The sequence below is a fragment of the Tenrec ecaudatus genome, chromosome 4 (assembly GCF_050624435.1).
Source record: "Tenrec ecaudatus isolate mTenEca1 chromosome 4, mTenEca1.hap1, whole genome shotgun sequence".
Taxonomy (NCBI): Eukaryota; Metazoa; Chordata; class Mammalia; order Afrosoricida; family Tenrecidae; genus Tenrec; species Tenrec ecaudatus.
In genome coordinates this window covers 85,641,438-85,656,259 of record NC_134533.1, presented here as the reverse complement: position 1 = coordinate 85,656,259, position 14,822 = coordinate 85,641,438, and the positions used below count along the sequence as shown (strand labels likewise).

The following is a 14,822-nucleotide window of genomic DNA, read 5'->3' as shown; positions in this document are numbered from 1 at the left end:
ACAAAAGTAGTTCAAGGATTAACTCCCTAGATGATATCAAATATTCCCCCATAGTATAAAAGCCTATAAAAGTCACCAATAAGTAAGATTGTATCTTAAGATAGGCTACAGTAAGGCGTATCTTAAGGCCTAGATTTGGACAGAGAGGAGGGAAATAAGCGTGTCGATACTGCTATGATGTCTGACTTAATCTTAGGAAAACATACATGGTAAATTCCAGATTGGAGCGCGAATCAATTTGACTCTAGAATTGGCACTCTACTCGTTATGCTGCCTGTCCCCCAAGATAAGATCCGAACACCCGTACTAAGAACCCATGACCCTTCTAAAGTGAACCCTAACAGCTCTCCTCTTCCCTTCATTTTCCTTTCTTTGCCAGATTTCCCAAACTTCTCCAAACACATCATCTCCTTTCTATCATGCCAAGCCTTATAAACAGGCTGTGTTTATCGCTGGCTTAACCTTTCTTTCTCCTTCTTGTCACCTTGTCCAAGAACCATGACTGCTCTACTGCTGTCTACTCTGACTCAGCTTTCAAACCCCAATTTAAATGGCAACTCATTTGAAGTCTTCCTTAAACAGTTGTTTCGTTTATCGTATTGCTTCACTCCCTCCTAATTTTAATTGTGTTGGTGTTTACCTCTACCACTGCGTAGCATCTGTTGCTTGTGCGTTCTCAATAAACCTGCAGGTCATGCTCACTTTTCCATCCTCGGTACCCAAGAGTCCTCGGGTCTGTTGATTCAAACAATGAATGTGGCTGTATGTATGTCATGCTGTCTTAAAGATCATGAAGTCCTCAAGAATGTTTAAAATGAACTCCACCCTAAACGAATGGATATTCTTAATAACAAATAAAACTCATGCATGTGGAACCTGCTAGAGCAATAGGCTAATTAAGATGTTCAACTTGTGATCAAGATAAAAATAAGACCTAGATTTGGATAGAAACTGAGAAAAGGACTATGATCTACAGGGATGATAAGGTTTCAAGAATTCCGGGGAGAAAACACTCACAAATTATATTGCAGAAACACTAGACTAAATCTAGGAAAGACTCCTTGGTGAGGGTGGGGAGAGGGTAGAGAGGAGGTTTAGGGTGACATTAGTCTAAAAATTGCTCTTGTCAAGTTGATTCTGACTCATAGTGATCCTATAGGACTTAATAAAACTGCCCCATGGGGTTTCCAAGACTGTATATCTTTACTGGAGCAAATTTCTGGCCTCATCTTACAAATGTTAGTAACACACACACACACACACACACACAATGTGTTTCTATTGATAGTTCAGTGGTTATAAATCAATATAAATGTTTTTGAGACAGTACGTTTCGATATAACAAATACCAACCAATGGGAAGCAACCTATACTCATAAAGTTCTAGAGAAAGGAAGTGAATTCTAGAGAAACACTTTCTACTTTTAGTCATGCTTAAAGATTTGGGCAAAATCTTTCAGTAATATCCGCCTAATCATATTGCCATATTCCATTACTTGGGTAATTCTGAATGGCGGGCAGAAGTTATTCAGTAAAGTTGAATGGTGAGTCAGAGATTTTCATCAATTGCATGAGTCATTTTGAACTGGTTCTTCAGCACAAGGATCCTTTTTATTTTTTGAAATTTATACCTAGTTTACTATGCATAAGGAGAACAATGAGGCGGTCTACTCCTGTGAAGAAATACAGTCTCAGAAATGCTCAGGGGGCAGTTCTGGTCTGTTCTGTGGGGTTACTATGAGTCGGAACTGACTTGATGGCCGTGAATTTTGAGTATTGTGCATATGACACTAAGCCCTCTATTGAAAATTCAGAGAAGTTCAAAGTGAGCTTCTACACTTAAGGTTTTATGTTTTGAGTGTGTTTTTTATATCCATGATTTCCTACATATTTTCAAAGCAGGCGACACTTATATGGCGCTGTGTCTCCTACACCTAGATCTAGTAATCCCTGGGCAGACATGGATTTTGGTATCCTACGTAAGAGGATGTGATCACATCAGCCAGTTAAAATTGCGTGCACAGAACTCCTTCAAACCTCTCTAGAACTCCCTGCCATAGTCCACAACATGGACATGCTTTCAACGGGCTCACAGCGCTTTCTAGGAATTAATAACAATGTGCACATGAAAACAAAAATGTGCAAGCACTAAAGGAATAACAGCTCCTCGGGAACATCACCACAGCTAGCATTTGACTGGCAACCAACGTACTAGTGGTTCACAGAGACTCAGCTGCTCAATGGAAGGAAGGCCCGACAATTTGTTCTATGAAGATTACACCCTCAAATACCATAGTGGACAGTACTGCACTGTCAGAGGGATCGATTCGATTAAAAAAGGAGCCAATAGCACTTAATAACAATGGACTGTCCAGAGATTGAGGGAATAGCGAGATCCCTGTCATCTATTGAGGAACCCATAAGATGGACAGAAGTACAACTGGAGTACACTTAGGAGGTCAGAGAAGTTATTTTAACGGTGCTAGCGGGGGCTCAGTGTTCAGCATCCTCAAGGGGCCAAAACTGGAACTGACCTAGTGCCTCACACCTACTGTCTGTGCCCATTCTATCCAATAAAAAGTATAGAATCAGGAGAAATCACCTCCGGAAGCCAGGGAGAGGCAATAGGCATCTTAGTGGTAGATCTCCAACCAGCATTCAAGCCTTTGAACTAAAGGGCTCCTCATGCATTTGATTTAAGTTACAGACTTGAGCTGAAGTACTTTAGCTAAAATCGAAAGGTAGTGGTAGAAAGAAAGTGTTTCTTATTTTGGTCCAAAAATAAATACAAAACCTCCTTTTAACATGAGGCAGAGCACGGCAACTAAAGCCTGGAGTTTCAATCTCGGGTGCGAGGGGTTCTTTAGTGTTCAGGCTGAAACTCAGGTAACTGGACTATAGATCAAAAGAAATATGAGAAAAACTCCATGGTGACCCAAGAAACTCCTGACTCCTAAGGCTCCTGCATTCTATGTGACTCAAATGTGTTCACTACCTGAGTATCCTCAAGGGGGAGTCGCAGCAATGAGGATGCATAGGACACTTAGGTCATTCACCCAGAATGAACATCCCATACTTGGGAGGAAACCTCTGTTGTTAAGGGAGTTCACAGAAGGTGTTTGTCTGCTAACTGAATGGCTGAAGATTTCATTGTTGCCTAAAGAATTAGTTAACAAGTAGTAATTAAACTTCAACATATTCCTGAAGAAGAACTAAAATTGGAACCAAGCTAAGGTGAAGGTCAATGGACAAGGACTTGGTGAGAGACTTAAAAGACTATGGGATAGCCCCTGCATTTAGATCGTTTTCATTGGACTGGAGAAAGAAGGCCAAACACATTACATATAAATAACAACATAGACTTTTTTTTACAGTCGAAGGACAGCATGGAGAAGAAGCTAAGAGCAATTATTTATTTGCTTATTTGTTGATCAACTATGTAGATTACATATGTCTCTAATAATCAGACCATTTCTCAAGTCTACTATATCAGACCACCTATCTGTTTCTGATAAAGGATAAAGTATAAATTAGTGATGAGTTATACAAATAGAGAAATAAAGCAAAAGAAGAACCTTTTTAACCAAAGGGTGGCTGGGAAGAGTTTATAGCAGAAAAAAAAATCCAAAATTAACCATCTGATGCCTTAATTTCTACTTACTCCCCATACAATCAAACTGGCTTCAGGTCATTTCTTTAATACTCTGTAGCTCCTTGAACTTCTGTCGTCGCTTTGCTTCATGGAGACCTAATATGCTAATACAATATACTATACAAATATAAAATGATATTGTTTTGATTATTCTATCCTAACTCATTTAGTTGTTAAATTCACTTCTATACACTCAAGTGCTTTCTCTAGCAACTCACACATCTCAGCTACTCAAATTAGTCCTGTCAGTGAAATGATTGATAGCCATTCACTCTGTAACTTGGCAAATCATAACAAATGCTTTGACTATTGTTTTATGTATGATGATGCGTTTCTTAATGTAATTTTAAGAATCTAGACACAAAGGTCATCAAGAAATTCTTCCACCTAATGGAGATATCTGAATGTGAATAATTTTCAACCTCTCGGCATTTCCTTTAAAATGCATTACCATACATCATAGTAGTAATAATAATAAAACCCAAAGAATGAAAAAGAAAAATATACTGACCAAAAGTTTATGAAAATAAGCAGAAACTGAATTTTAATTCATTTGAAATAAAAATTGTAGTTGCAAGTTATCTGCATCTGAATTGGAGATACTTTCATTGGCCTAATATTTTCTGACAGTTATTTTCAAGAATGATATTCCAAATGTGTTCATTTCTTTAAATACTTTTGAATTAGGAAGTTGGAAATCATAGTACACTTCCCTCTTAGCTACCCTTGAAGTGAAAAGCAAAGAGAGGTCTAACAACAAAGATATTTTTTTCGTAAGAATAACCAAAGAGAAGCTGCTTGAAATAATTAAATTGTTATGTGCCTGGCATGAAAAGAAAGAAAGAAGGAGAATAAATTCCCACGATTACAGGTAGAAGGTATCATTCTGGTAGAACCGAAGTGTAAAAACACCAAGAAACAAAGCATGTATTCTTAAATAATGCTATTGAAATGTTGCGTTGCCCCCTATAAGTACAGAGCAACTCATAAAAGACAGAAGTTCAAAGACTTTACAGGGTTACATTTTGAAAACAAATATGCAATGAAGTGCTGTAAACAAATAAGGAAAAACTTTCCTTCCTTTTCTCATTTCAAGTGGTCAGTAGAAACATAATTTGAAGATGTCCAAAGGAAACAATTGCAGGCTAAGTAATAAACACGAGATCTTGTCCCAAATAATATAGAAGATTTGAATAATAATGAATTTCCCTTTGCATTAAAGTGTCCTTTAAAATCTCTAGTATTTTCCCCAAATCACTCAACTAATAAGGGACATATTTAAGGTTCTAATTCCAAGTCTTTTTACTTTCCATCATGATGCCACATCTTTTATCACTGGGGAGTGTCACTACAACAATTATATATGAATCGGAAAATAAGAAAAAGGAAAAAATGAGCAGTTATATATGAATCTAAAATAAGAAAATGGAAAGGAAAATATGAGCACACCCATTTCTCCCTTTTTTTGATCACCCACTATAGATATCAAAACTATAATTTTTATTTAGTTAATAAAATAACTTTTTCTGTATAGACTGATTTCTACTTTTTATGTATATATTGAGTTATATGAAAGATATGTAAAAGCAAAAAAACAAACTCACTGCCCTTGAGTCAATGTCAACTCATGGCGACCCTACAGGACAGGGTAGAGCTGGCCCTGTGGGTTTCCCAGACCACAACTCTTTATGGGAAGAAAGCCAGTCTTTCTTCCAGAGTGGCTTGTGGTTTCAAACTGGTAATGTTGGAAATCATCGCCCAATGAGTAACCACTAAGCTACCAGGGTTACTTAAAAAATAAAGCCTCATAACTCAATGCCATGGAGTTGATGCCAACTCAGAGTGAGCCTATAAAACAATGTCAAACAGGTGCCCTGTGACATTCCCAGACTGTGATCCTTGCCAGGAGTAGAATGCCCTCTTTCTCCTGTGCTCCAGAGCATAGCAGAACTGACAGGCATAGAAGGCCCTGTCTCTCCCCTGTGCTCCAGAGCATAGCAGAACTGACAGGAGTAGAAAGCCTTGTCTCTCCCCTGTACTCCAGGGCATAGCAGAACCGACAGGAGTAGAAAGCCTTGCCTCTCTCCTGTGCTCCAGAGCATAGCAGAACTGACAGGAGTAGAAGGCCCTGTCTCTCCCCTGTACTCCAGGGCATAGCAGAACCGACAGGAGTAGAAAGCCCTGTCTCTCTCTTGTGCTCCAAAGCACAGCAGAATTGATGTTTCAGAACTGTGGACCTAGGGACCACAGTCCAATGCTTAACCACTGTCACTGCTCCAGGGCAAACATATGTAGAATGTCATCATGATTGAATTATTTTATAGCTTAAATCTAACAGAAAAATAATTAAATATAAAAGCCATTCAGAACCTTACTGAACGCTCATTGTTCTCTAGTCAGTTTGCTTGTTACTGTTGCTGTATCATGAAATGCTAACTCTCTGTCCTTTGCCTTCATGACACCCTATTCAGGTGAGATACACCTGTCAAAAAGGTCTATGTGCCACATGAAGGGTCCAAGGCCGGAGGGAGCAACTTTTTATGGGCGAGGGCCATTTGAATATAGTATCATCCTGGTCAATCATTTAATGAACCCACTCCTAATGTGATGGCTGGAACTGCATCTTTGATGAGGTGTGTGATGTGAGCTAGTATTGACGATTTTGTGGCCTTCTACAACTCATGGGCTGGACCTAGCCCATCCCTGGTGTAAGGGAATCTGACCTACTCAGGTAGGTGGGGAAAGCAAGAGAGCTGCCTTCAAGAAGTGAGAGGAGGGGAAGGAGGAATAGTAGCTGGTCACAGGAATATGAAGCAGATAGAAAAGTGGGGGGACTAATGGGGATAAATCTCAGCAAGAGGAATCATAAGGAGGTCAGTAGTGTAGATGCGCTCACTTGAGAGTTTGTTTATGGTGAAAAAAGTTCAGGCCATGGAATCCCAACCTTGGTGACCGTGGGTCAAATGCATGAAGAACAGCAAGAATTATGTCTTTACCACACATTTTCTTTATATTGCTATTGCTCTTCATGAAGCTAGAGTTCCAAATAGTACTTAAGTACTTTATTTTTATCTTCTGAAGCCTACTGCTCACTGAGAATATAAAAACTAATATCCTTAGGCACATTTTCCTTCCCAGGCCCCCACACTGGCATAATTGCATTTAATTTCTCACGATGAGCTTGACCAATGAAATGCTATTTCTTTTTATGGAGGCTTGGAGTTTGCATTTTTTCATGAATCTAGGATGGCCGATCCAGAATTGAAATCCTAACATTAGGATCCTTTGCCCAGTGTCTTTTCCAGGATACCCACATGCCCCTATTATTTTAAAGATCATATTCATCCATCACATGCTTAAGATCCTGCTGTATGCCAATAAACAAGATAGATAAGGTCCCTACCCTTATGGTGCTTATATCCCACTAATGAGCAGACGGGGGTCTGCTCCCGGGTCAGCTTTGTCTCTTTTCCTTGAGTTCCTCTTTGCTTTGATGAGAATATCTTTCGTGACCCATGGGATGAATGGGTCATTCAGGTGAATTGAAATATTCAGGTTTGGACTCCATTTCTCTACTATCTCCTCTGCCCAGTTCCTGTGTTAAGTAGATAGCTTGAGTGCTCGCTTCTCGGTGTTCGTGGGCTCTGTGAGAAAAAGCAAGTCCAGGGAAGAAGCCGAGGCTTTGTGCAGAGTTGACTACTCAAGATTTCTTCTTTCTCCTATGGTCGTCAGATCCTGCTGCCCCCCTCCCCCACCGAATCATTTATCATGTTTATTTGCTTGACTGCAGGTGATCCCAAAGGTTATCATTGCTAACACCCAAAGTGATATATTCCAGCATAGTAAACCAAAGGCAGTCAAGAGGGAGAAATTTATACAAAACAGGTGTTTGCAAAACCTCCTAGCTTCCTGGGCTGAGAGCAAGAACTTCAATCAAGTAACGCTTAGTATAGTAAATCAAGCTATTTGAATTACTAGCACATCCTTTTTATTAAAAGCCGACCCAGTGACCTGAAAGCCTCATTGCAACTTAACCCGTTGGCTGCTTATTATTCTGCTAGAAGAGAAAGGGGGTAGCTGGCAACCATTCTCCCAAACACACCTCCTAAATAGGATGGAAATTAGTGGCCACCTGGAAAAAGAACAAAGGAATGCATTGAAAAGTTGAAAATAACCGGGTAGGATGTTGCAAAACTGAAACACAAATCCTGGAACATGAAGGAGAAGGAAAGTCTATAGGCTGTCTACGAAACATTCCAACCTTCAAAATCTAGAAATGACTGGCCCTTTGTGGGGGGTTTCACATTCCCGAATTTTGGGAAACAACAATTGGCAAGATATTGCATACATTGAATGCTATGAAATTAAGAGGATGGGGCAGTGAAAGGGAAGACCACAAAGCAGAAAGGGACAGATGAAGAATGGCGAGCAGTGCAGAAAAGAGTCAAGTAGCTTGTTAAAGGAGTGACCGAAATGATGGTCTTTTACCAAAGGAACCAGTGCCATGGGCAGAGTGCACCTGACAGTAGCACCCAGACAGTCCCAAGGCAGCTGGGTTCCCAAGAGAGAGGCAGCTCCAGGTAAGTGGGTCGGCTTGCCAGCAGAGGCCAAGGAAGCCAGGGGGAACACCGAGGAAGGAGAGCTGCTCACTAGAGTTCCTTGGTCCACAGCTTGTGATGCATCTACTTCAGAAACACTTGGGCGGGAAGGCTCACAGTGCTGGTGTAAACCAGCTCCTTGGAGCTCATTCCAGACCAGTACAGGGAATATCCTAGGGTCTGGGACAGATCTTTGGCAAACACCCGAAGTAAGTCTTCAGCCCGTTTATTTACTGACCACTGGGGAAAGTGATTAAAAATGGTTTTTCCAAAGCCTTGGAACACAGATGGCCTGAGGCCATCTTTTAATCATATACCCTTCCTAAAACAGAGCTCTGTGGACTTAAACGGCATATTGGGGTTAGGTATTGGTCTGCTAACCACAAGGGTGGCAGTTCGAAACCTATCGTTTGCTTTAAGGGAGAATGATGAGGCTGTCTGCAGCCGTAAAGATTTACAGTCTTGCGAATCGGTTAGGTAACAGTGGGCTTGATTTTTGTGGTTGGGTTAGATTCCTCTGGGATGGGTGCTCATGCCAGGGTCTACCCCTATAGCGCACACCCCCACGCCCTCTAATTAGTAAGTGGCGCTATTCCTGATAGCCCTTATAGTTCCGGTCAGTGTGCAGTTTTAGTGGAAAGCTCTTAACAGCAGCATGAAGTCTCACATGGTCAGTACAACTTCCAGACCCAGGGTGGATACTCAGAAGAACTGATTGGCAAAGGGAAGAGGAAGAAAGGCCCTAAGAAATCAAGTCGGGGAGACAACACCCATCAAGACCCTGATCTGAAAGCACCATTCTAGCCTTGGCCTTCATGGGATGGTTATTCACATTTTAGGTCTAGACATAAATTTGTAAGAATGCTGTGAACTAGAAACGTTCTAATGAGCTAAACTTTTGTGTCTATGTTCCCCGAGTTGGTATTTTACAGCAAAAAACCGACCAAGTTCAAAATCAGGAGGTCCAACCGAAACCCCTAGTGAAATCCACCAACCCAGGGCTACAGAATCAAAACCAAACTGCAAACACTCTTGAACTTCCCGGTAACTTTTCTAAGTCCTACTCAGGGGCAGTGAATTTGAGGCAGCCCGTGACTGTCCTGGCATTTCTGCAAAAGCCACCAGCTGCGCACCTGCGCTTTCCCGCTGCATCATAAACAGCGGTTAGCGCAACAACCAGAAGGCCCACAGGACTGCACAATGCCCAGACTGACCAACTGCAGGCCAGAGAAGATGGCGTTTTGTTTTCGTTCGTTTGTTGGTGTTTAAATGACACGAAAACAAACCCGCAAACTCCACATCACCCCAGGCGTCTTCCACCTGGTCCTTCGCTCCCCTCTTTCTAAAGGAGCTGGAGTCATCTTCCCCGCCCCGAGTCCCATGGACACCCACCTTTGGGGAAGCCCAGTCGGAGGGGCCCACCTCTCCCATAGTCACCTCTCGTCTCCCCTTCCCTCCACAGCTCCAACGGCAAGTCCGTTACGTGGGCGCAGAACGAGAAGAGCACCCGGGGACAGCACCTGTGGCAGCGGCTGTCCGTTCACATCAACAAGAAAGAGAACCCCAACCAAACGGCCATCATCAAGCCCTTCCCCAAGAGCACCGAGATCCGCAGCCTGGGCGCCGGCAGCGCAGGCGCAGCGCCCCCCGCAGCCCCCGGGCCAGGTGGACCGTGCTGCTCCGGCGCGGGCCCCGGCGCGCCCGAGCCCGCGGACGCGGGCGCCGCCAAGGCGCTGTACGACGTGGCCGAGGCCGAGGAGCCCTTCGCGGCGCCCGCGCGGCCGCGCTCGCCCTCGCCCATCAGCACGCTGAGCCACCGCCCGGAGGACGACGTGCCCTCGCTGCACTCGGAGGCGGCGGCGCGCAGCAGCTCCTCGCAGGGCTCGCTCATGGAGCAGATCAGCAGCGTGGTGACCCGCTTCACGGCCAACATCAGCGAGCTCAACTCCATGATGCTGGCCACGGCGGCGGCGCCGGGCCCGGCCGCGGGCACCCCGCTCTGCTCCACCTACCTGATCCCTAAAGAGATCCAGCTGCCCACCACCATGACCACCTTCGCCGAAATCCAGCCCCTGCCCGCCCTGGAGGGGCCCGCGGGCGGCGCGCAGCCGGCCGGGGGCGCGGCCCGAGAGACCCCAGCCGCAGGGCCAGAGACGGCCGCTGCGGCCTGCAAGCCAGACCTGGAGGAGCTGGTGGCCCTCACCCCGCCGTCCCCCTTCAGAGACTCGGTGGACTCGGGGAGTACCACCCCCAACTCGCCCGCCTCCGAGTCGGCCCTCTGTATCCCAACCTCTCCCAAATATGACACCCTTATCATAAGAGATTACACTCAGAGCTCCTCGTCCTTGTGAATGACCTTGGAGACCACCAAGCGCAGTCAGTCCCAAGTGCAGAGAGAGCCGAGACCTCCGGTGTTCACAGAGACACAGTGACAGCCTAGCCACCCGGGTAGACTGGAGGCTGGTCCCTAACGGAAACAGGCGCTCCTTAGTGCTATTTCACCACGACCGACGATAACAACTGCAAATCTTTGGGCAGATTTTCTTCTCGTGGCCTTAGAAAACATGGGCTTATAAGAAACACAGCTTATATTTTTGAGGGCTGACAAGAGTCTGTTAAAATAGTCACATATCAAGTGCTTTGCTCTAGGCAAGCAAGGAGTGTGAACAGCACAGGGAGGGAGGAAAGCTTACGTTATGAGCAACTGTAAAAAGAAAACAAAACAAGGTTTGTTTACTTTCATTCTTTGCCCGGAATATTCTTTGATTCACTAAACATGAATGTACATTTTCTAACAAACTCAAAATCTGGGACCAAGCATCGACCTTCCTTTGATTTCTTTTCCCCTTTCCTTTAAAGACCATGAAAAGCAGGCGTTGGGGCCCAGGGATGTCGGAGGTGGTTTTCTGAGTGCGCCCTAGCCATGACACAAACCTGCACTGCTATGGTCAGCCCGGCTTTTGCCAGACTCTCTGTCCTCTCTGATTTGGTTGTGAATTCCTCTTCCAAAAGCCTGCATGGGGAATTCCTCCTAGTTCCCTAGTTATTTCAGGCTCACCTCCATTGACCCAGACAACCACTGCAAGCTTTCTGGACTATCTCACCATGTTGCCAATCAATACTGGAGTAGCAAAAAACAAACAAAAATTCCGGAGTACTGTTTTGTAATTCCCTCACCGGAGTGTGTTGTGTAGCTGGAAATTCTCTTTATAATAATAATTCTTGAGCCGCAGCCCAGCTCTAGCTCTCTCTTTATGATGGGTGGCTGCTCCTAATGAATACTGTCGTGGGCCGAGTGGCCAGCTGACGTGTGGCAACACGCTCTGAGCTTCTGCACTCTTTTCTATCGAGAACCCGATGCACAAGGAGCTCCTCTGTGCTTTTGAGTCCGGCCACGGGAACAGAGCTCCACAGACGCAATGAAGACGTCGTGATTGGAGGGACTGCGGTTTGAACACTTAACAAGATCTTAAAACACTGGAAATTTTAAATCGTATCAAGTCGACTTAGCAGAGAGTTAGCGATGCCAGGGGGTCAGCAGTTTTTAACATTTCTAGGCTGCTTAAATTGGGCAGCTATGAACTATGACAAACGGAGATTTTTTTTCCAAAGCAATACAGAATACTAAAACAGAGGAACCTTAATGAAACAAACCACACAATCTTTTGTAGCCATTAGTATGATTTTGTGCACTGCATACTGTCACTTTTTAAAATATTGCAGAAACGAGATTTCAGATTATAATAGAAACACATGGGATTCGATAGGCTTGCAAAGGTAGACTCCATAGCTCAAGACCTGAAACCACTGTCATTTTTCTTCTTCCCATCACAGCTATCCTCAGGTGCCAAGTGTTTTGTTTTTTTTTGATATCTAAATAAGGATAGTAATAAAAAGGAAGAGGTGCCCTCAAGTCTAAAGTTGAGTTGACCCAGCCTTACACAAAGACAGCCTTAGTAGAAAGATTTGCTGTGAGGCCGAAGCATATTTAGGGTAGAGAGAAAAAAGAAGGCACATCTTCTTTCGCTCCATTTCCTTATTTTGGAGTATACATTTCTCATTTCACATGGTGTTTTAGAAAACAACAATGGCAAAATGAAAATCTATCCATTGATATAATTTCGTAATCTCCACTTGTAAAAGTTATAATAAATATACTGCTTGCTGACTTTCTTGATATCTGTTCTTAAAGTTTAAGTCAGATTTCCCAGTATCACGCACCAGAAGTAAAATCTAGCTACGTTTCATCCTTCTATTGGAAGCAAATGCCTGCATCTACTTGAGAAATAAAGGCAAATATTTTGAAATATTTCCAAATCATCCTCAACATAGTGGCATTAGCTTGGCTATTATTATATTGTCTTGATTTCTTAGACATTGAAGGCTGTCTAAATATGCTCGTCTATCTAAGTTTTAAAACTCATTTCATAAAACCCTTCTGTTTGGTTGTACAATGTAAATCCCTCTGTTCATCAGGAGAACATTTTAAAACTTTATCCATGACTAATTTTTTTCTAATCTTTAGTAACATATTCCTTTTTAAAGTTCACCACTTGATAAGGAATTCATTAGAAATTTTAATTTAATGCAGATAACTTGCCATTTGAAAATTCCATATGAACTCGTAATAAAGCAACTGTAAAAAGAAAAATAATCCATTAGACAAGAACAAGATGTACTTTCTCTGTATTTCACTAACCTTTAAAGCTTCACTGAAAGCAGTGTATATACGGGACATTATCTTATGAGTAAGATATTCTTGAAGTCTTGCTGTTTTAGAATGATGCTAACTGTCTTTGTGCCAATTCTAATACCAGGTTCCAAGTCATAAATATGAACTAAAAAATAACTGAATATTCATTCTAGGGCTAGGAAATGAACTTCACAAACCATTTGGTTACTTATTCTTGTTGAATTTCCTTGAGAGCAGTCTGCTCCTGGTGCCAAGTGGAAGTTCAGCCAGGAAGAGCGTGGCTGCAGGAAGTGGGAGTTGCAGTGTTGCTAAGGCTCACAAACAGCTAACAGGAGAGCTTGGTCCCCTGAGGGAAGCAAGAAGACCTGGTCTCAAAAAGTAACTCTGACTCAGCAGCCCACTCATCCTTCCATATGGGAAGCCGAGTGTGAGCAGTCTGAGATCATGTCTGAATTGGAAATGGCCACGTGTCTCACTAGGGGGATGGGGAACAGAGGGGAACCAGGAAAGGAAACACACATAAGACTTGCCTTAAGCAACGACAGAAAGCAAATCTTCCAAAGTGCTAATCTTCCATAGTTACAGTCTCTCCCGAGCTACACCTGGTACCAGCAAGTAATCAGAAAGACTAGAGGTTGTTTCTAACTGTAAATGAATTATTTAATGACTCGACTGCAGTTTTTTGTGACTTCCAGACCAGGAACTAAACACTCTTTTTAAGGAAAAAAGAAAACTAAAAAAAAAAAAATCCTGTACTGGTCTCCCAACAAAATGTACATGTTTCGGAGACTTCAAAGGTATTATCCGAGTTCACATTTAGCAACAACTTATTAATAATCTTCAAGCTGTCCGAATCTCTATAGTTACCATTTACAATTTTATACTGTGAAAAATAAAAGTTACAGATCAGTGAAAGCATAAAGATAAATCTACAGAATGACTGTCCAAGGGGGCCTAAGGCCTGGGAGAAGATTATCTATGAAACATGAGGCATGTATAAAACAGTTGGCTGAATTTCACTGATCTTTCAATGTGAACAAATATACTATGTATATTGTGTGTATTTATAGAATCAATGGCAGCTGCTGGTGGTGTTGTAATTAGGAATCTATATAGAATATAGATGTTTTAGAGAGACGGTGCCAACTCTAAAAGATTTGTGTGCGCTAAAATTGCTTGAACTTACTTTTTTCTGCACTTCTCATTGATTTGGTTTAACAATTGTGCGCGTGTATCTGTTCTTTTTCTGTTGTTGCAGCTTGTACTATTAAAATAATAGAGAATGTTAAATTATTTTGATGTGAATTGCAAACGGTTTTTTTTCATAAAGGTAAACATTTTTATCAGCATTGTTTCGCTTTGTACTTGCATAAATGTATTTCATTTTAGCACTTTAAAATACAGTTGCCTGTTTCTCAGTTGTCTAACTCATGTTACAGTTGGTATTTGTGAAGTCGGTTACTTTTGACAATATTAAAAAAGAAACTATGATATGACTTTAAGCTTCTCCCCTCAAATGTTGAGAATGTTGTCTTAATAGTGTTTTCCGGAACCAAGGGAGCCTAGCTACTAATTAATTCTAAATTACCTACACACTTTATTTATGGAGTTTTCATAGAAGCCTAAACCTAAAAAATTAAGATGACTATATAAATCAAATACAATGCCACCACAGATTCTCCCAAAGACACCTACAAACACCTTTTAAGATAAAAAGGACACAGTACATAGTTTTAAAAAAAGAAGCAGTTTGGCAATATTTATTTTTGTGTGTCTCCACATACAGATTCTGTAAACAGTTTCATGATATCCAGCGTGATGGTGATAACATGGTGACATACAGATAACACACATACACACACATACAAATAGATAAGTT

At 42.3% G+C, this 14,822-nt stretch overlaps 1 protein-coding gene across 3 annotated transcripts in view; it reads left to right on the top strand.

Moving 5' to 3' along the window:
• Positions 1 to 10,601, top strand: part of GRM5 (glutamate metabotropic receptor 5) — a 489,044-nt gene extending 478,443 nt beyond the window's left edge. For 2 of the 3 annotated variants that reach the window (XM_075548700.1, XM_075548699.1), the window contains one exon: positions 9,713 to 10,601. In XM_075548700.1, coding sequence (XP_075404815.1) covers positions 9,713 to 10,601 — 889 coding nt within the window. The remainder of the gene's footprint in view (positions 1 to 9,712) is intronic. The other variant, XM_075548701.1, reaches the window with a different exon arrangement.
• Positions 10,602 to 14,822: the final 4,221 nt, after the last annotated feature.